Source organism: Anolis sagrei, chromosome 5 (genome assembly GCF_037176765.1).
Source record: "Anolis sagrei isolate rAnoSag1 chromosome 5, rAnoSag1.mat, whole genome shotgun sequence".
NCBI classification, from domain to species: domain Eukaryota; kingdom Metazoa; phylum Chordata; class Lepidosauria; order Squamata; family Dactyloidae; genus Anolis; species Anolis sagrei.
The window spans coordinates 70,345,887-70,367,282 of record NC_090025.1 but is presented as its reverse complement, the minus strand read 5'-3'; the positions used below and the strand labels follow the sequence as shown (position 1 = coordinate 70,367,282).

The window sequence follows — 21,396 nt, the reverse complement described above, 5'->3', positions numbered from 1 at the left end:
GGCCTTCAACTCTCAGAAATCCAAGCCAGTTAGGATTTCTGAGAGTTGAAGGCCAAAAAAAGTTACTTTTCCTATTGCCAGAATCGTCCATCCAACATAGCCCTCTAGTTGGGGGATTCTGGAAGCTCTCTTGCAACTAAAGTAACTTTAGTCGAATAGCTTTTACAAGCATGGTTTCTGAATCGTCTGCCCGAGTTCCTTATGCTATATATTATGCAATGCCATGTGAAATGGTATTTCAATTTGTGTGATTCCCAAAATCCATAATCTCAAAACCTACTTGGAACTATTACAGGAATCAGGAATTACACTTTTACAACCAGTGCAGGTTGTCGTTTGTTGTTGTTGTTATATAATTTATATCCTGCTTTCTCTCTCTAAAAAAGAGACACAAAATCACTAACAGTGAAAGCAATCCAATATATAGTTTAAAATCTAGAAAACATACAAACATAAAAACAGAATTAAACATTGAAACTATTAAAAATAATCAGTTAAAAACTATTAAAACAAATTAAAAACCCATTAACATAGTTAAAACAGTTCACAGCACCCTCTGGCTCAGCCTTAAAAAGTTTCTTTTTTCAAAGCCTGCCTGAAAAGAAATAACCTTACATATGCAATTGCTCATAAAAAAAAAACCTTCTTGCTTTACAGGCCTATTATCATTTGGAGTAAAAGAATCCGCCTGGGTGAATAAAATCTTCACTGCTGTTAACATCTTGGTCCTTCTCTTTGTTATGATCTCTGGTTTTGTGAAAGGTGACATTGATAACTGGAAGATAACAGAAGAACGTCTTATAAACTACACCGTGGAAGTCATGTAATTTCAGTGTTTATTCTACTTCTGCTTGACTGTTAGCTTTTGTTTGCGAGTATTTTGCATGTAGTACCATGGACAAGTACAATATAACTTGTGTAGAAAGGAATTCATGGAAAGTGCTGGGGCTACATATCTTCCTTCTCCCCTGCTCCCATGAGACTGGGAGGAATAAAGCAGCTTCACTCTAATGAATTCCTATCTAAGGAATCCAAGAACTGTGTGAAGGGTTTTATTAAACTTCTAGATGATTTTTGAACAATTTAACAACAAACACTGGGATGTTTTGCCAGCATGTTTGATAAACATAAGTGGTTTCAAGTAGAAATGCCCGATTTGTGCATAACAACAAATGAGGAATCAAACTGAATTTGTCCTCTGGTTGTACGGAAACAGATGTGAACGCATTTTGTGCCCAGTTTTTGTATTCATGCATGTAGTGCTAAGTTATGCGTTAGTATTACATGTAAATGTTTCCAAGGACAATGTAACATTTGAACTGATGTTCAACTACCAGCTCCATAGCTAGATGTGGACGGAGACCATATTTAGGAAAAAGGATGTGGATTTTAATTGCATGCTTTTGCGGGGTTGGAGAAAGGACTTTCAACTTTAGTTACACTACAGAAAGATGGAGAAAAGACCTTTAGTTTTTAGTTTATTATTATTCTTTTATTTCAGATATTTGTTCCCCGCCCTAATACATAATAAAATCCAATAATTATATACATTTAAAAAATTAAATCACAATTCATTAAAATCTGTTTCTGTTTCAACAACAGCCTGGTGGCCTTATCTGAGCCAAATTCTGTAGTTAGAGACTCCATCAAGCATGTCCATAGTCTATTTCCATAGTGATTGTCATCATTGTCACTGTCATTGTCAGCAAGATTACCCGAAGGTCTGGTCCCACATCCACATTTTTAACATCTTTCTAAAGGAAAGGAGGGACGTTGATAATCTAATTTCACTGGGGAGTGAATTCCACAGGTGGGGAGCCACCACCGAGAAGGCCCTGTCCCTCATCCTTGCCAAGTGCGTTTGCGACAGAGGCGGGGCCGAGAGCAGGTCCTCCCCAGAAAATCTTAAACTCCAAGGTGGGACGTAGAAAGAGATATGTTCAGACAGGTACGCTGGGCCAGAACCGTATAGGGTTTTGTAGGTCAAGACCAGCACTTTGAATTGTGCTTGGAACTGGACCGGCAGCCAGTGGAGCTGACATAACGGGGGGGGGGGGGGGGGAGTGTTCCCTGTATGATGCCCGTTGGACTAGTTAGAGTTTCCAAACAGTCTTCAAAGGCAACCCCACGTTGCAGTAATCTATTTGGAATGCAACAAGAACGTGGACCACTGTGGCCAGATCAGACTTCTCAAGGTACAGGCGCAGCTGGTGCATAAATTTAGACTTTGGAACAATCTTAGGTTATCAGGAAACAAAAATTGTTTCCTTGTAGAAATCCTGACAGTTCAGGCCAGACATTATGGTCACCACAAAATCTTTTCATATAATAGGCAATTACAAAATATCACAATGTTTCCAGACATATATACTGTGTTGTATGGGGAAACAGTCTTGGTGTAGACATTTTATATGATGGCACATTTTAATGCTGGCTTCAGGAGGGATGCTATTAAAAAGAAAATCAGATGAAATGTGGAAACTTTGTCTTTCAGATAGTTTATTTTTTATGCAACTCTCAAAAGGCATTGGCACACACAAAGGCAGTGTGTACCAATGCCTCTTGAGAGTTGTATTAAGGTGGTTGTCATTGATCGCAAGGTCTTAAAATCCATATGTTTATAAAGAAATGTCATAACAAATATGACCTACAGATGTTATTGAACATCTACCTAAACAAGCAAGTCTTGGGTAAAATTTGTAGGTAAAAAATACCTTCTTTAAAACATCTCTGAAAATCTTTGAAATTGTGTTTTTTAGAAATGTAACATTTTCTGAGAATGTAACAAGTGCATTTGGAGTTGGTGGCTTTATGCCTTATGGCTTTACTGGAACACTTGCTGGTGCTGCAACTTGTTTTTATGCTTTCATTGGATTTGATTGCATTGCAACGACAGGTAAGTTTACTTGTCCATTGTTTGCGATTGTTAGGTTGAAACTGTAGTTTATATGTGTGGTATTGTACTGTCTGTATTGGATATATTTTGAACTCCTTTTGGCTGTTCCTAGGCATGTGTGGAAAAGTTCATATTCTAATGATTAGAGTGCATACTCTGTATTGTTAAATTTTTTTATTTAATATGTTTTTTCTTCCCAAGCTATATTTTTTTCAATTTTTGCAATATAAAACAATAAAATTCAGAATGTCACATTGGTTGAGAAGCTGTTTATTTTGACTAAGCCACCAATAATGCAAGTAACATTTTTGGAGAGAAATATGCTGAACATGTAATCGTCTTATTGGATCTTGCTACTTTATTATTGACCTCCTCAAACAAATGATCAGTTCTGCATCATGTATATTTTCTGTTGTTAAAAAATTGAACTTTATTTGCAATCTTATCTTATTATCAAGTCATGCCTATGTTTAATTGTTATCGTTCTGGTTGTGTTTTTTTTTAAATCAGTTTTTTAAAAATAATTATAATAATGAAGACAATAAATATGTCATGTTTATCTTTCCTCCATAGGGGAAGAAGTGAAGAATCCCCAGAAAGCCATACCTATTGGAATTGTAACTTCTCTACTTGTCTGTTTTATGGCCTATTTTGGGGTTTCAGCTGCTTTAACTCTTATGATGCCATACTACCTAATAGATGGGAAAAGCCCTCTCCCTGTAGCATTTGAATATGTTGGATGGGGACCAGCAAAATACCTTGTAGCAGTGGGATCTTTATGTGCTCTGTCAACAAGGTAAAAAATAATGGAAGTGAACTGTCACCTAACTCTTTTATTGAGAAAATAGAGATGTTCTAAGCCTGCATGTTGTTTTTCAAATCCTGCACAAATGTGTAGTTGAGCTCGCTGTTCTTAATTGGTATGTCACCTTTGTACTGAACTAGAGAATTTACTTTCAAGGGAACTACCTGTAGTATTAATGGCGCATCACAGTCTATTGAGTATTGTCCACAACTGAAACAATATAAGAATATAAGTAGAGGCATGTATCAAGATCCTAAATGGCCTACTTAGCTATGAATGTGTAATGACCCTATATACAGGTAGTCCCCGAGTTACAAACACCCGATTTACAAATGACTCATAGTTAAGAACAGGGGGTGAGACAACAGGAAGTGAGAGAAATCTACCCCTTGGAAGGGAAAGAATTATTATTGGGAAAAGGTGTCTCCACTGAAGCTTTCTCACCTATCCTTGTTTCCACAACAAGCCAAAATTTTCAAAATTCAATTATTATGGGAAGGAAAGTGAGGCGAAGTCTTCTGAACAGGGACATGGGCAGCAAAACAAACCCCACAGGGTTGTTAATCCTTTCCTGTGCTATTTGAAGCTATATTTTATATACTTTTTAATCCAGGAATATATTATCAAAAGTTGGGAGTTGTCTTATATGCCAGGTGTTGTCTTATAGAGTGGGTGCTGAAACTTCCAAGCCAGACTGGAGGATCTGTAGTTGCCACATATGGTGGGGGGAGCTAAAAAATGGCAGCGGCCGCATCCCTGTTGAATGTGGCGACTGTATGAAAGCAGCAATGGTGGTTCTGTACAAGTATGGTAGAAGAAAATCCACTAATCACAATTTGTAAAAAGAAGTGACTTAATGTGGTCCTGATGATGAGGTGAGGGGGTGCTTCACCAGGAAGGTGTAAGTGAAGGGCGGAGCAGTTGTCTTATATGCTGGAAAATACGGTATATATGACTGGAGTAGTATCTATCCTGGGAGAATCTGAAAGAAGCACTGACACTCTCTATTCCCTTTGTCATGGCACCACTTCTGACCTTTTTGAGTATTGAGGTTGAGGCGAGGAGAGGCTACCCCCTTGAGTCAGTGCTGTTGTTCTCAATATATCCAAGGATCATACCAAAATCCATTATTTTGGCCCCAAAACCTGCCTTCAGCTTATACATGCCCCCAGACCTACCTTAATGCCCCCAGACCTCCTTGGCCTGATGCCCCCAGACCTACCTTAAGCCTGCAGCCACATCAAAGGAGTTCTATTCATCTGGCAGTCAGGCTGCAGGAGGATTTGTTTTCCAGATCCCTTCTGCCAAAGAATGCAGTTCTGATGAGGAACTGCAAAAGTGGACCTGCTTCAGATTGTCACAACCTCATTCACTGGCAGGAGGAGGCTAGAAATGTCATCCCCCTGTACCCTGATTGCCAGCTGAACAAACCTTTTTCATTTACATATTATGTAGAGTTGCTGATTATAGAACAGTTAGAGATCTATGACTCTTGATTATGAATCTGCAGCTGCAATACATAATGCCAACCAAGAATAATGCCTTTGAGTTCTTTAAAAAAAATCTTTTGACATTCTTAAAATGGACCTGCATAAAGAATGCATACGTTTAACAAAATAGCATCACAAGACACTCTCACATACATCAAAATCGGGTTGTTGCTTTTTAATTGATGTGCATAATATCCTCATATTTTAAAATAAGACTGTATATAGAGAAGCTGCATCCAGTTTGGTTTTTGTCAATTGTTTAAGCCACTTGAGGAAGATTTCCTGTAAGATTTGTGAAATTGAAAGGAACCAAATAGTGTAAAGACCAACTTTTCTTGTCCTGCTCAACCTGAAGTAAATGTGACTTCACTGCACCAAGTGCTGGTTTCAGCATTTTGCAAAGACCAGATCTAATGTTTAAAACTAGTAATGCTGTCTTGGCTTCCTAACACTTGCATATGCTTGTTTGCTATTAATGCTAAGACTGCTTAGCTGATGTGATATTTAAATTTGGCACATACAGTGTAAGCAACCTGTCCAGTATCCTACAGCAAAGGACATTTGCCATAAATTGGTTGAATTCCTGAATTATTTTCATGTGATAAACTCACAACATTACAAAAAATTGAAGCAAAGGACCTCTCTCATCCTTTCCCAGTGAATCCCTCATTACTTCTTTTGACTTGTTAAGCGTACATCTGTCAGGAGTTAGAAGGGTAGCCTTGTTGAACCACATCTCTGACTCATTTTCTGACCAGTATAAGACTTCAATCTACATCAGTGCTACTTTGAATTGCCCTTCTAATTAAATTATGTAACTGGGTTGAAATTAATTTGCAAGAGACATTTTAGTTTAACTTGAGGCTAATGTAATTCTGAGCCATGGTTCATGCAAACCAGAGAAAGAAAGGAGGATAATTCATTGAGTAAAAAAGGGAATGCACGGTTCCAGTCTCTTAACCATTGCTAAAGGGTTGAAAATCTTGTGTTTGCAATGGGCGAGAAAGTCCCTTAGCCTTTAAAAAAACCTTCTGTAACATAGCTACATGATAGATGTAATATGACTAGGATAAACAAATGAGCATTTAAATTATTTTTGTCCTGTCAGTCCAGAGATGCATTGTCGGGGGCCATAAAGCCTCCATTAAATATAAACAAGCCTTTAAAATGTAGATAGAATGCAGCTGAGAGGGCAAGTAATTGAAATCTGTGACCAGTAGACTCATGTTACTGTCATATGATAACATGCCACTTAGCAATCTCAGGAATTGTTAATATGCAAATTGGGGATAAATGTATTTGCTCAGATTTCAAATGTTTTACTTAGTTGTATCCATGTTGCCAGAACACTAACTGGTGAAGTCATATGAATTGGCACTGCAATTGTGCTCAAATTCCCAACAAATCTTCAAGAACGACCATGTAACAAAATGGATTAAGCGAGAGCAATCTGATCCTGGAGACCCATTGCAGTCTGGGATGGATCCTCTATGCTTATTGAATGAGTTTTTCTGACTTTGGTAAAGCAGAAATACAACAAAGGCGTCACTTGAAAAAAAGAATAAACTTTCTTTTTAAATGTTTATTTTAAATAGATTATATAATTAGATTCGAGCTTCTTTTTTTGGTAAGGATTGCCGACTGCAGGGATGAGGTTACCTATTTTTAATTCTGCTGCCTGATGCAATCTGTCATGGTGTGGTAATGCTTAATTGCATTGTAAATATTACTAGATATGTCATGGTGGTACCATCTTTTGAAAGGATTCCAGTAAAGACACAAGTTACTTCAGTTACTAGTTTTTAATAATACACTTTATTTATATTCCACACTTCTCCCCTAGGGGACTCGGAGTGGATTACAGTATTACATACATAGACAAACATTCAATGCCTTTACAATCATATATAATGAGACACACAAACAAAGGCAGGGGCTCCTCCTTTCATTTCCAGCTTCTGGAGATGGTGATCATCTCTGGGGAGGTGCTTTGTGCCATTTTCAAGCCAAGGAGCCTCCATTGTCACCTCCTGGTTGTGTGGCCGGCAAGATTGTTTGGAGCATCTTTTTGCCTTTTCCTGCCAAAGAGGTATCTATTTATCCACTCACATTTGCATGTTTTCAAACTGCTAGGTTGGCAGGAGTTGGAGCTGCTAGGCGGGAGCTCACCCCATCTCGCAGATTTGAACTGCTGACCCTCAGGTCAGCAGTTCAGCCAACCTTTAGGTCAGCAGTTCAGCAGCACAAGGGTTTAACCCATTGCGTCACCGTCGTTCCTTTAATATTTTACTCCATCCATTAAGAGCATGTACACAAATGAAAAAAAGTATATTTACAAGTAATTAAAATGATAGAGATAGAATTACTTTCCAGGGCACTGAACTGAAATATAGTAAGCCTTCCGCATTCACTGAGGTTAGGATTGCATGACCCAAACCTAAGGGTTGCATGATCTATGAAAATGAAAAAGAAAAAATGAATAAAAAATCCACATTTTTGGAACTATACAGATTATTTATCAGATCTGAAATTCTCTTGCCTCAAAGTATTAGAAATAATTGATTAAACAAGTGCCCAGCTCCTTCATTCTTAATGCATTACAAACACATTGTTGTGTTAGAACTTGATAAGAACTCTTCTAAATATTGCATGGAATATTTCAAAATCTTGATTGAATTCACTACAGGCTGTATGAGGGAGAAAATGGGAATGTACCTGAACATCAATCTGTCTACATATAAACGTGGGTTTTAGATATCAGAAAGGTTAGTTGAAGGGTTCAAGTAACTTGTATCTTTACTGTAACATGACTTGCATAGGTATCTCCTTTCTCCCTTGTCCCCCAAATGTCAATCATCTTTCTGGTATCACATGCTGTTAATTGGCATTGTTTTGCTTTTCCCTAATGCATTGCATGTATTTGTGTTGGCCATGTTGCATGTTCTTTTGCTTTTTATCCAGTCTCCTTGGATCCATTTTCCCAATGCCGCGGGTAATCTATGCTATGGCAGAGGATGGGTTGCTTTTCAAATGGCTAGCTCAAATCAACTCCAAAACGAAGACTCCACTTGTTGCTACTTTATCATCGGGGGTTGTAGCAGGTGAGGCTGTAAGCAAACGAATTGTTCAAGAAAATGAACTCTGTCAAAGACCAAAGTTAGACATGGATAAGGCAGTTATGGTTCCAATTATAAAATATGAATCCCTAAACGGAAAAACTAAAACTTTTGCTCTCACAAACTTTATTTTTGGTTATTGAAATTCTTCTGACAAAAGTGCATTTTACTTTTGAAGTTCCCTTGATTTTGTGTGTTTTTGGGTAGTCTTTATAATGTAGCATTGTTACTATAGTACTTGAACAATGAACTATTTTTTGTTCTAGTCTTCTGGGCTCTATGTTCCCTTTGCCCCGCATTCTGTTTGCCATGGCACGAGACGGGTTACTGTTTAGATTTCTTGCCAAAGTGAGCAAGAGGCAGTCTCCAGTTGCTGCCACAATGACAGCAGGGCTCATTGCCGGTAAGCTCTGTCGACCCAGGTCCCACTTAACTGGGATCTGAATCCTGTGTTCACATGCATAATTCTGTGATAACATAGGCCTGCATGCATGTAAATGGGGAATGAAACTGGTTACTAATTGGAAGGCAATGAAACTCTGAATTGTGAAGGTGTTGGTGGTGGAAGGTGTTGGTGGTGGTGGTAGAAGAAGACATTTTCTGGAATTATTCTATTTTCTAAACCATTTGTCTAATGTAACCAATGATGCTTGGTTGTGCATGTGGAATAATGGCAGCATATGTGAATACCTTGGTAAAACTCCCCTGCTTTTTCATGTGCCTTGTGCAATGTTGATATAAACCTTTCCTACATAAACCTCTGTAGTGAAAGCTCTGCTTAAGCTGTATTCAACATTTTAAAAAGTGCAAGTGGAATATAGCTTGAAAGGTGCGTTGTTTTTCTTTCCTTCATTAATCTCTCTTCCTGTTCCAAAATGGCATTGCTATTAACACTTGGGCATGATAACCCCTCTGTTCTAAACAGTGTTGAGATTAGATATTACCTTTAGAATAAAATTCAAAAGTTTGGAATTTGGAAATGTAATGAAATGAAACTCATATATTCACAGATTTTTTCTTCTTCTTTGCTCATACAATATCTGTAAGATTTGAGAAAAGAGAAACAGTTGGCCAAACGCATTATCAGTAGAACCAGAGAAGAATCATCTTTTTAAATTTAATTTTAAATTCATTTCTTCAAGCTCCTATAATTTTGCTTGCAGGTTTCTATGACATCATGAGATTTAAAGCAATATATTTTTTAAAAGTTAACATCCAAGAACTCAATATTTAGAGTTAGGTGCGCCTATCCATACCAATATAAATGCATGAAAGTTAATGTTGATTTTAAATGTAAGCGAAACACTTGCCTTTAAACTAACACTAGGGGCTCATCCAGACAGGCCCAAAAACTGGGATCTGTTTTGGTTTTTACTGGAGGCGTCCAAACGATGGCACCAGTAAAAACGAATTAATTCAGAACAAACCAAGGTTTCCCTGGTTTGTTCCGAATTAATTTGATATCCCATTAGCTCTGGGCCTTCCTGAAAGGTATGGGTCTAATGAGTTATTGGGCCTGCTCAGACTCACTTCCAGGTAGTCTCAGGACTACCCCGGGGGTGAGTTTCCATTGTCATCCCGAACCTTTTGGACTCCTGGAGGCACCCATTTGGTGCATTTTAAATGTTGTTCAGGGCCTCTTTAGAGTTATTCAGGATCCGTTTTTACAATTTGGTGCCTTTTAAAGGTTGTCCACAGCCTCTTTAGGGTTGTTCTCAGGCATCATTTATTCGCTCCGGGAGGACACGAGAAGTTATGGCATTCAGGTACCTTTTACTTAACTTTTAGGATGAAATTGGGGGCTTCAGGGTGGATGCATGCCATCCTGATTTTTATTGGGATGGCATGTAGACGCCACCCCCCTGGGAAAGCCCAGATTTTTTTAGGGGAGTGGGGACTCAAACCCATGCCAAAGCAGGTTATTTAAACCTGATTTGGTGCAGATTTTAGTCCTGTCTGGAAGCGTCCTTGGTTTCTCATCTGAAATAGATCTTACCTAGACATAACACAATGGTCCACAAAATCATAGGCTGCATCAGAAACCAACTTAGGGAATGTTTTCTTCCATTCCTTCTCCCTCTTGTAGGAATTCCCTTTTCTTATCAATGATTTGCATTGATACATATCCCAAAATGGTGGGTGCTATGGTACTGCAGTGCTAGTGCAACAAACCTTCCTTCTTTTCCAATCTCCCTAATAGCCTTTGGAGTTGCCCCAAAGAATGTTGAACATCATTTCCCATGTTTTTAAAAAGTATATTTAGCCTATACACCCCTTGACATACTTTTGTTCCATTTTAACACTGTTTAAACAAAGAATATCTTTTATAAATGTTTGAATGCTGAATATACTTAATTCTTTGCATGAGCTTCTTGCAGGAAAAGGAAAGGAGCATGGGCACAGTGCACCAAGAATACTTCCTATCACAAAAAATGAGATTTGAGACAAACCAATACTTTCTCAATGCCCACTGTTTCAAAAGGCTCTGTCCACAGTGCATTTTGCCCATTACATTTATGCATGTATTTAACTGTATCATGTTTGCCATGAAAAATGCTCCATCATTCTCCTTATTAAAAGCAATTGGCTAAAAAAAACCCCTGTATAAACAGTGATGTTATAACATTACGAAGGGGAATTAACTCAGTAAAATTCCTCTGAATAAATTATAACAAAAACGTTACAGAATACTTCTGTAATACAGAAATGCTGATATTGGCATAACAGAGTTTTTGTTCTTTTTATAATTTATAAGATGCAGATTTTTTCTTGAATTATGCAAAAGCATCTTTCTAAGGGAAAGTCATTAGATGTTCTTGAGTAGCAATCATCCATAGTTTGCTGAATATATATAACATTTTAATACATTTTTTCTTCTTTTTCTTCTAGCTCTAATGGCTTTTCTCTTTGACCTAAAAGCCTTAGTAGACATGATGTCTATCGGAACACTTCTTGCATACTCACTGGTCGCTGCTTGTGTTCTTATTCTTAGGTGAGCTCCTTTTCTTAATGCATTGTTATTTTATTATTGATAAATCATTTGAAATACAGTCTTTTCTAGTAATTTCCTAATGATTTTTTTTATTCTCTCTCAAAGATGCTTAAACAAACAAAATGCTTGTCCAATACATAGGGTATGCACAAAATCAATACAAAGCAGTTTAAAAACAATAAAAATCATAGCAAATACCCCAGGAATAGTAAGAAGATATGCAATGAAATAGTAGTGAAATATACTGTACTATTCCTTCTATCAGCAATGTCTGTCTATTGTTGATTTCTTTCCAATGTTATATATGTGGGAAAGAATTCAACTCTTGGCATTTTTGGTTGTAGAATGTTGGCTGTTGTAGAATGGAAGTCCTCCCTTGCCAAAGACATTGTGAACAACTGGAATCTGGGTGGGTTTTCTCTTATCCCTTCAGCTGTTCTTCAACAGTAAATTCATTTCCCTCCAGTGTCAGTGGCTAGTACAATGGTTTAAGTGTTAAAATAGAACTTTGGGAGACTTTGACTTCTTGTTTAGCCATGAAAACCCACTGAGCAAATGACACTCTCAACCTAAGAGGAAGCAAGGAAATGACAAACCTCCTCTGAATACATCTCGCAAGAAAACTCCCTCAGCAAACCTAGCATATATAGTAGTAGTCTTGCTTTGCTTCTTCGGCCAGTGGCTCCTGGCATTCCTTAGGGCAAAGTGGGAAACATCTCTCCTTTTGTGGGATTCTGTGTGGCTCTTAGGAACAATAAAAAATTCAGTTTAAAAAGGTCAGACCAGATTAATGTATTTAAAACTGTTTTAGAGGGTCCGCAGCCTAGAACAGCTTTACTTTTCATTAAATGGCAGCAAAAAATGGTCTGTCAAAATGAAACCTCTTTAATGTCTGCTGCAGCCCTCTGGAACAATGGGGTGTGAAATTTCACTATTCAGAGCCAAACAAGGCTTCACAATGTGGTAATTACAGGCATACAGTTCATAGAATCATAGAGTTGAAAGAGACTTCATGGGCCATCCAGTCCGACCCCCTTCCAAGAAGCAGAAAAATCACATTCAAATGAATCATGTCATCTGTATTGTGGAGGTTGCAATGATTTGTATGATTTGAATTGAACTAATGCAGCTATACAAATGGTGAAGGGATGTCGCATAAAGTGTGCAGGAGGGTCTTTTGACCCCTGACAGCCTCCAAAATATATCCTGCAGTATGATGTATTATTCAGTGTAGTTTAAAAATATTTTCTTTGCATCAAATCTGCTTTCACACAATCATTTTCTCTTGTGCATACAGGTACCAACCCAGTTTGAATTATGAGCAAGCCAAATATTCAGCTGAAAAAGAAGCTCTCGCAGAACCTGAAAGTGAATGTGCAAGTGAATCTCAAATTAGCATGATACCAGGGCACGGTTTTAGCTTACAAACACTGATAAATCCATCAAGTTTGCCAACTGAACAGTCTGCTACAATGGTTAACCTGCTTGTAGGTCTGTTGGGTAAGTCAAAACCCATTTAAGTATGTGGAACATCTTTGAAATTCCAACTAATAAGCAAAGTGCATTTGAACAAAACAAAACATTAGATTCATATGTAAGATGATAGAGAATTCATTGGAAATTATCTTTTCTGGCAGGCCTACCCAGCCAGTTTTTAGCATGAATTTTAAACTTGTGTCTTCTGTTTAATCTCTGTTCTGTGTTTTTAATATGTATTTTATATGAAATACATTTTAATATGTATCTTTTATAGAAATATGTATATTTATAGAATTTTATAATGTTTATGTGTTTTAATTATGCTGTAACTTGCCTTGAGCCACAAGGAGAGGCGAGTAAAAAATAAAATTATTATTATTACTATTAAATGTCCAGTGTAGAGAACTGGAGAAAAAAGATCGATGACTAGTAAGTTTTGGCTGCGAGTAATGTTGAAATGATACAAATAGTCTAGTTGTGTTTTGAATGATAAACTCAGAAAAAAGTGGATGTCTTTCATTTTTGAAAATCCTGATTTCATAACTAAAGTTTTTTTTCAAATATCTAAGATTTTGAAATACTGAAATTTTATTTATTTATTTTCCATATTTATATCTCGCCCTTCTCAACCCCGAAGAGGACTCAGAGCAGTGCACAAAAATAATCTGTTTCTTTCCTGTTTCCCTTAATCTCCTCCATCTAGCTCTCCTGGTGTGCGGCTTAAGCATCCTGACCACTTATGGGATAGATTTTCTTGCGAATCTGAAGCTCTGGAGTATTTGTCTCCTTGCAGCTCTTTCAATTCTATTTGTCGTCATCGTTCTTGTCATCTGGAGACAACCGCAGAGTCAGCAGAAGGTGGCATTCATGGTGAGAAAACAACTAAAGAACTGGAGTCCTTGACAGTGGATGGTATATGTTCAACAGTCCTTCTAACCCTTTGGGGAAAATTAAGCAAAATGGTACTGCCACCACTGCTGTTTCAGTACTGAAGATAAATGTATAAATGCTACAAAATAACCCCAATAGTTTATTCATTTACTAGGATATTTTATAAACTAGCCTTTTAAGTCCGCTTAAGAGGCAAATAATTTGATGAAACAAATATATTGTGAAAGTTCAAAACAGAATGGGTAAGCTAGTATGTATGGTGTTGAAATACTTATTCTTCTTAATGTAAATAACCAGTTAAATAGCAAACTTGAAAAAATGGTCTCCATTGTAGAACAGGTTGGAAGAGGTGTAGATTCAGCAATCCCAATTAGCAGTTTCCCTCTCCAGTATAATCCTGTGTATTTACTTAGAAGTAATACTCTATGCCAGGCATCTTCAAACTGTGGCCCTCCAGCTGTTTGGGCCTTCAACTTCCAGAATTTCTGACAATTGAACAAGCTCATTGGGGCTTCTGGGGGTTGAAGGCCCAAACAGTTGGAGGGCCGCAATTTGAGGATATCTGCTCTATGCAATCTTGCTGATTTCACATTTAGCAAATGACAACAAACTTAAGGATAGGGACTCTTGAAGTACATATTATAGTCTAGGAATATTATAGTCTTGAAATAATATATATGACAATGGTTATATGTGCTGGATCAAAGCACTAGTCCATCTAGAATAGTATTGTCCCTTAGCCTAATATCTAAGCTTCCTTCAGTTCACTGACTTAAGAACATTCTTCATGGAGATGTCCTTAAGTCAGAGAACTGAACCTTAATGCATGTACCAAAAAAGGGTAGCCAAAGAGTATCCATCAAAGTAATTTTTTAGGCCTGGATCCCCCAGTGCCCCCTGCTGGAGTTTTTTTCTTTTACATTTTAGAGGCTTCTGCAGCCCATGATAATTTCTGTGATGTGAATTAGTTTGTCTCCAGACTTCCACTGTCGTCCAGTCCTGCTATTAACCAGTACTTGAGTTTCTGTGCGCACATTTGAAGCACTACTCTACAGCTAGAGATAGCTGCATCAACTTCCCTTTTGGCTACAGTACCATATATTCAATGTCTTATAATAAAAGAAATGAGGTAGTTATTCCAGTGTTATTGTTATGTTCTGAATGTTTTGGGAAAACACTGAAATTGTAAAATATTTGTCCTTAGGTTCCTCTCTTGCCACTCCTGCCCTCTTTGAGCATCTTAGTGAACATTTACTTAATGATGCAGCTAAGTGGGGAAACTTGGATCCGTTTTAGCATCTGGATGGCCCTTGGTAGGTATACCTGGAAGAGCAGAAGAATCTTGTCATGAGCATCCTTCAAATAAAGGACAATTTCTTATATCTTAGATTTCTAAAATGGATAGGTATCGAATGTGGCTCATTGCATGATGTAAAAGTTTTCCACAAAGTTTCTGAATTAGCCCTAGACTTAGACCCTTAGTTTTGGACCAACTATATATGACTAGCGGGCTTCAGTTCTCTGGCACCGCTTGTGTCTTAGATATTGTGGTCCTTTGAAGGAAGAATTGCTGGAAGTATTTTTAGTCAAGAGGAGGTGTTTTCCAAAAGTGAACATTTTCCCATCCACAAATTCTTGAGAGTAGAAACTCAGAGCTGTTAAGATTTTCCTTACTTTGTCCTAACAGAGGAGAACCTAAAATTTATATTCACAATATCTACCTATTTGAGAGTGAAGGGAATATATACGGGTTGTGAAAGCCCCCAATTTGGATTTACCAGGTAGCAGCTACTGCAAGCAATAAGAGACTGTTCTCCTGTTGATTGGGATGTAGCTGACTGGCATTTCCACCTCCTTTGCACAAGTGATCTCTGTTATGAAATGGAATTATTATAAGGATCCTGCTTCTGACAGTCACACTGGGAATCAATGGTGGAGACTTCAGTCAACTACACCCTGCCCCCTGTCACTTGCAGCAGCTACATTTCAGTAAGTAAAGTTTTGGGGGATCAAACTGGGAAAATGATTTAGCTACATAACTAAGTAGGTAGTTAAATAATCAATCTAGAACCAAGAACACAACGCTTGGACAATCATGGTACTGAAGGATGTTAAGTTACATGTTTGTAATTGCAATCATGGATTCCAACTAGTGTTATCTGGATCAAACTTAGAAACTTGAAAAAAAATCATTCAATTTGCTTTTTGTTCACTCTCTCTTGGACTAACTTTCCATGTAATGTAATGTATATTACGTTCAGCTAATTGCAAAAAAGCTGTTTAAAATTGTGAAATAACATTTATGCTAAATGCTCAGTATAAGTAGGCAGAGGACTATGCCCATGATACTGATCTAATATGACGCTGAGTGTATTTTGGTAATCATGAATAGAAATATTGCAGAATATATCACAAGTTTAGGAGGAAAAAATGGTTTGCTCTTGTTTTCTTTTGTCAGGTTTTCTGATTTACTTCTCCTATGGAATTCGACATAGTGTGGAAAGCTGTCCTCGAGAGGAAGAAGAAGAAGAAGAGGATAGCTGCTCAGAAAGAAGTGAAACGCTAGAAAAGGACCATAGAAGAGAGGCAAATGAGAATGAAAATGCAAGTGAAAGTGCTCAGTTTATTACTGATGAAAGGACAAGTGAATGCTAATAGTTTGCCAGCTGCCATGTTGTGTATGCTTTACAAGCAATGAATTGTCACACAGTCTAGTTGCTGGGGGTGGGGTGGAATGGAACGGCTAAAAACTTGCCAGCAGTAATCTGCTTTTGCTTTATGAAAACGTCTGCTAGAAAACATGAAAGATCATCTGGACTGGCTGCTAGATATCTCATCCAACTGAGATCGTCCATATGTGCGTTTCTGAAGTAAAACTACCAAGGAAGTAGAAGGGAAGAAGCTTTCCAGTGGGCACATCTTACTTGTCTGTCATTGTTAAAAAATCTTCAGGATTTCCTTATTTACATCCTACAACATCAAGTCAAAGAACACATTGTAATTAATTTCTTCAAAGTATCTAAACCTGGAAGTTAAATATTTTGTTGCTGAAGACGTGCGTTCTTGCATTTGTTCTTTTAATGTGGTAGTAGTCTTAGATCGCCACACATAAGTAGACTTTCTTCTGCTGCTCTACATTCACAGAAATGTTAATTCTTGAAATTTTTCCAAAATAAGGCCGATTAGGTGGGAGGGAGGGGCTGGGGAATATAAAGCGGAGACATTTTGGCATGTACTAGCAATGCTGTATAGTATGTCTTTATGAAATAATGGTATGCATTTAGTATTGCTACATTTTTATCTGCAGGTAATGTAAAGCATGAATATCCTCCTGAAAATTCTTATGTTCAAGAACAGTGTTTGTAAATATTAACAAATGGATATATTTCTATATTTGAAATTATGTTTTTATTCAGTCTGAAAGTAAATATAGCTGCTGAATTACAGAAAAAAATAAGTACAGGCAAATGGCATGTATCAATGGAATTTGGGGCTTTCTTATGTACAGATTAACCTGTTGAATTGTTTGGTGATTTTGCTACATTATGAACAGTCTAAGTTGTCAGTACCTGCTAGAGGCCTTTAACAACAAAACGACATCCTCAGCTGACTGACTGCTGCATACACAATTGTTAGATCTCTGGCCATCCAAATAAATTCATAGTGCTAAGGAATTTTAAACTTCCCGCCTAGAATTGCTTTATTATAATATTATGGACACAATGGTCTAGCAATCTGTTTGAAAGTAACAAATTGCGGTTCATCTTAACTATGGTTCTTTGAAAAAGAAAACCAAATTATGACTTAGGAAGCTGGCTTGTTTGAGCAAGTTGTTTTGGGTTCAAGTATAACTAAATTACACTTTTATCAAAAACAGAAGTAAAAGTTTTTAATTTTCTCTGGAAAACTCAAGATTTGCTACAGCTTGTATTCTGCTCAGTAAAGCCCATCATGGTCTATCAAAATATGCTGTTCCTTGCTGGAACTACCAAATATTTCTATCCATTTCATCATAACATTTGACCCACTGCGGTGGCACAGTGGGTTAAACCCCTGTGCCGGCAGGACTGAAGACCGACAGGTCACAGGTTCGAATCCGGGGAGAGGCGGATGAGCTCCCTCTATCAGCTCCAGCTCCTCATGCGGGGACATGAGAGAAGCCTCCCACAAGGATGATAAACATCAAAAAGCATCCGGCTGTCCCCTGGGCAACATCCTTGCAGACGGCCAATTCTCTCACAACAGGATGCTCCTGACACGACAAAAAAAAATCATAACTGCACTAATATTAATTATTTTTCTACAGAATGTTAAAAATGAATGTTTTTCATGCTGGAGAGGGGAGGAAAGCCAAAAAAGTAACTCATTTTGAAGTAAAGCTGTATATATGTATTTTGTGATAGATGTAGGCACCTTACTTAGTACTAATCATCACTGCAGGATTGCATATTTTCACTCACATTTATGGCCCATAGCTTGATACTGTGTCCAACAGGCAAGTTGTATTTGTTGCACATCACTTACGATAAAGGAGTATTCTATACATGTCCAGGATTTGGTTCTCACATAACTGTACTTTTATGAGGCAATATATGTTATATGAGCCAGCCAAAGAGGAAGCAAAACCGTTTAGTTGTATGTGCTTCCTCCTCCTTGTTTGATTAGGGAAAAGTATGTATTGTCTCGCAATTGACAATAACAAAATGCAACGGCATAGGGGTTTTCACAAGAAATCTGTGATTATACTGTCTCTATCCCTTTTATTGAGAAGAAAAATCTCTCCTGATGACATATCCCAAATCTCCTGGTTGCCTGACTGCCTTGGTAGCAAAAGATTAGGGAAAGGATAATGAAAATAGGCTAGTGTAGGAATGAATGAAATAGAGCTTAGAAAAGTTTCCGATTGTCTCTCTTTCTTTGATTACATCTCCCCATATACTTCTGCCATGCTGTGGAAATAAAAAAGTAAAATGCCTGCTGATCATGTGTGATGAAACTTTTAAGTTTTTCATTGCAACTATGGGGTTAGAAAACCATATTTAAAGTTAAAATGGCAAGATTTCCCCTCCCCCCCCCCCAAATTTTTAAAATTTAATTTATCTTAAACTGTTACTATAATAATAGTCAGATACTTTAACAGGACACAATATGTTGGTATCTATGTTCCTTCAAGTCACTTACTCAAATGTGAATATGAATACTGTAGTGGAAACAGAAAACTAGTATGTTGCACTGCTCTTCTCTGTTTTACCTCACTTCGTTTCTGAAGCCAGCCCAGGAATACTGGGTTTAATAAGAACCACAGATACGGCATCAACTCCAAAGATCTATTTTCATTTATTTTTTTAATGTAAGATAGGCTAAGGGACAGTTATATTTTCATCTGTTTTTATGCATGCAGTCAAAGAACATTTATAGAAATAAATGTAAAATTCTAAATGGGCAGTATGATAAGAGAGAAAGTGTTTTGGTTGCTGCCATTGTGGAATATGAATAAAATAGTGCAGTAGTTAATGTCTTGCTCTAAATAGTGGTTCTATTTGAAATATATATAAATATGCACACATAACTGCAAGAGTTTCTTAAAGCATTCACTTTATTAAAATTGTGAATAATGCCAAATTCAGAGATTGATACAATTTGTATAGATTTTAACCAATAATTTTTAAAAGCTTTGTTAATGTCTGATTGCTCCTGAAACTGCTGCAAACAATGGAAACTCAACCAAAGGACCTACAATTTATATAAGTGATAAAATCATACATCCACAGCAAAATATTCATGATTTGGATTATGGGCATCTTTAAGATGGAATCTGTTCAAATGATAGAGAAACTTCTTTCAGAGACGTTACTATAGAACAGAATGGCCAAACTGAGATTCTGATGTTTGAATGTAACTCCCATCAGCCCTAGCCAGCATTTGAATGGTGAGGAATGATTGAACTTGTAATCATTTGGTTGGCCACATGTTGTCTATTTCTTCTGTGGAGTCTCTTGTTACATTTTGAAAATACTGGTGCATGGAGTCTTATGGCTTGAGGAAATAATTTAAAATGTTTCCAGGCAATGTATGTTCTCTCCAGGCCAATAGCTTTCCCATCCACGGTTATAGAGGTCCCTTTATATATGTAGAAAAAAGTAGGAGAAACCGATTCTAACACTGATTGAATGTTAAAAGTTTTTTCACATCTTCCCATTTGGAATTCTGACATGTAAAAAACGTTTCTAAATCTGGGTGATATAAGGAATAGATATTTATACCTTTATCTTGAAAGAAGTCATATACGAAATAAGCCTTTTTTATTACTTGGAGTAATCTGGATGAGAACCCACTTACTCTAATTAGCCCAAGATTGCATTTAGCCAATAAAAGACCAAAAGAGACCCTACCAGAATAGTTTCTCTTATTTAACCTATGAAGCAGATGAGGGTTAGAATGACTTACCCGGATCTACAAACTAAGTTATACAACTGAGTGAGCAACAACTTTGTTTTAACATGAAATTAAATGCCATTTTACTTGTTTGCAAGTACACAAAGCCTTGTGAGTATAACAGTCATACTACTCAACAATGCCCAAACAGTAGAAACATCAGTGTTTTCTTTCTTGCATTCTCCCTTTCTTCCTGTTCTTTTTTTTTTTTTTTACAATTCTGTAATGCTCAACCTAAGTATAGCTACTTTTTACAATCTAGATAAATGATCACTTGTGTTTTAGAACTGAATGTACATTCTGTTTTTGAACTGAATGTATATTCAGTTCACAATTACACTGTTTGTTTTTCAGATGCAGCAAATAAAGCAGTGTCCTCAGTATCGCTTCGATGTAATTATTGCTCAAATATTTTTGTATGTTTTAGAAAAACAACCCAATGTCTCTATGCAGTTAGACAAACTAAAGCCTTTGGCTTGAGGTTGGCAGTAGTGTGTGGTTAGCCAACACCTAGCAGCTTTATGTCTCCGTGATCTTAATAAGAAAATAAAATATGCTTACAGTTCTCCTCTTGCAACAACTGGGCCTTGGGCAGACTAATTCTGTTGTCAACTAAGGAAAGCTATGAACTCTAGTTGTTGTGTGCCTTCAAGTTGTTTCTGACTTATGGTGACAAGGCCATCATAGGGGTTTTCTAGGACTGAAAGCACCTGACTTGCCCCAGGTCAGTGAGTGGGTTTCCATGGCCAAATGGGGATTCAAATCTTAGTCTCCAGAGTTGTAGTTTAGCACTCAAACCAGTATGCCAAACAGCAGTGGTGTCAAACTTGGATGTCAAACCTAGGATGGAGGAACTATCGTAGAAGGTCACAGCATATAAAAATGTTTTTGCGTCCTTTGATATTGTTAAAATGTTCTTAAAAAGTGCTTACCTTGGCTATGTCATTATAGGTAATAAATTATATAAATGTTCATTGTAATCATGGCTATCATGTATATGTTTGCTGTGCACATAAATGCGGAAAATTATTTTTAAATTTATTCAAGATGTTTAAAACTTTACTAGAGAAAAATCAGATTTTTTATAAAAAATTATGTACATAAATGTATTTTTTAAAAATAAAATATTTGGTGCTTTGGGCTTTTCACTTTTACAAGAAAACATCAGTGATTCATTCTTACTGTAGACTTCAAGAAAAATTTATACTGGTGCTGTTCGTTGTGAAAAATGTTGCTTATGACAATGCATGTGCATTTATTGTATATTTTTTAAAATAAAGTGCAAAAGTTTA

General features: G+C 37.0%; 1 protein-coding gene across 3 annotated transcripts in view; it reads left to right on the top strand.

Moving 5' to 3' along the window:
* The window catches only part of SLC7A2 (solute carrier family 7 member 2), a 62,671-nt gene extending 41,275 nt beyond the window's left edge, over positions 1–21,396 (top strand). For 2 of the 3 annotated variants that reach the window (XM_060778566.2, XM_060778563.2), the window contains 9 exons: positions 658–823; positions 2,760–2,896; positions 3,470–3,692; positions 8,153–8,292; positions 11,197–11,299; positions 12,597–12,799; positions 13,482–13,648; positions 14,874–14,982; positions 16,128–21,396. In XM_060778566.2, the coding sequence (XP_060634549.2) occupies positions 658–823; positions 2,760–2,896; positions 3,470–3,692; positions 8,153–8,292; positions 11,197–11,299; positions 12,597–12,799; positions 13,482–13,648; positions 14,874–14,982; positions 16,128–16,324 (1,445 nt within the window). In that variant the 3' untranslated portion in view covers positions 16,325–21,396. Of the gene's footprint in view, positions 1–657; positions 824–2,759; positions 2,897–3,469; positions 3,693–8,152; positions 8,293–8,573; positions 8,711–11,196; positions 11,300–12,596; positions 12,800–13,481; positions 13,649–14,873; positions 14,983–16,127 lie in introns of all 3 variants that reach the window. The other variant, XM_060778568.2, reaches the window with a different exon arrangement.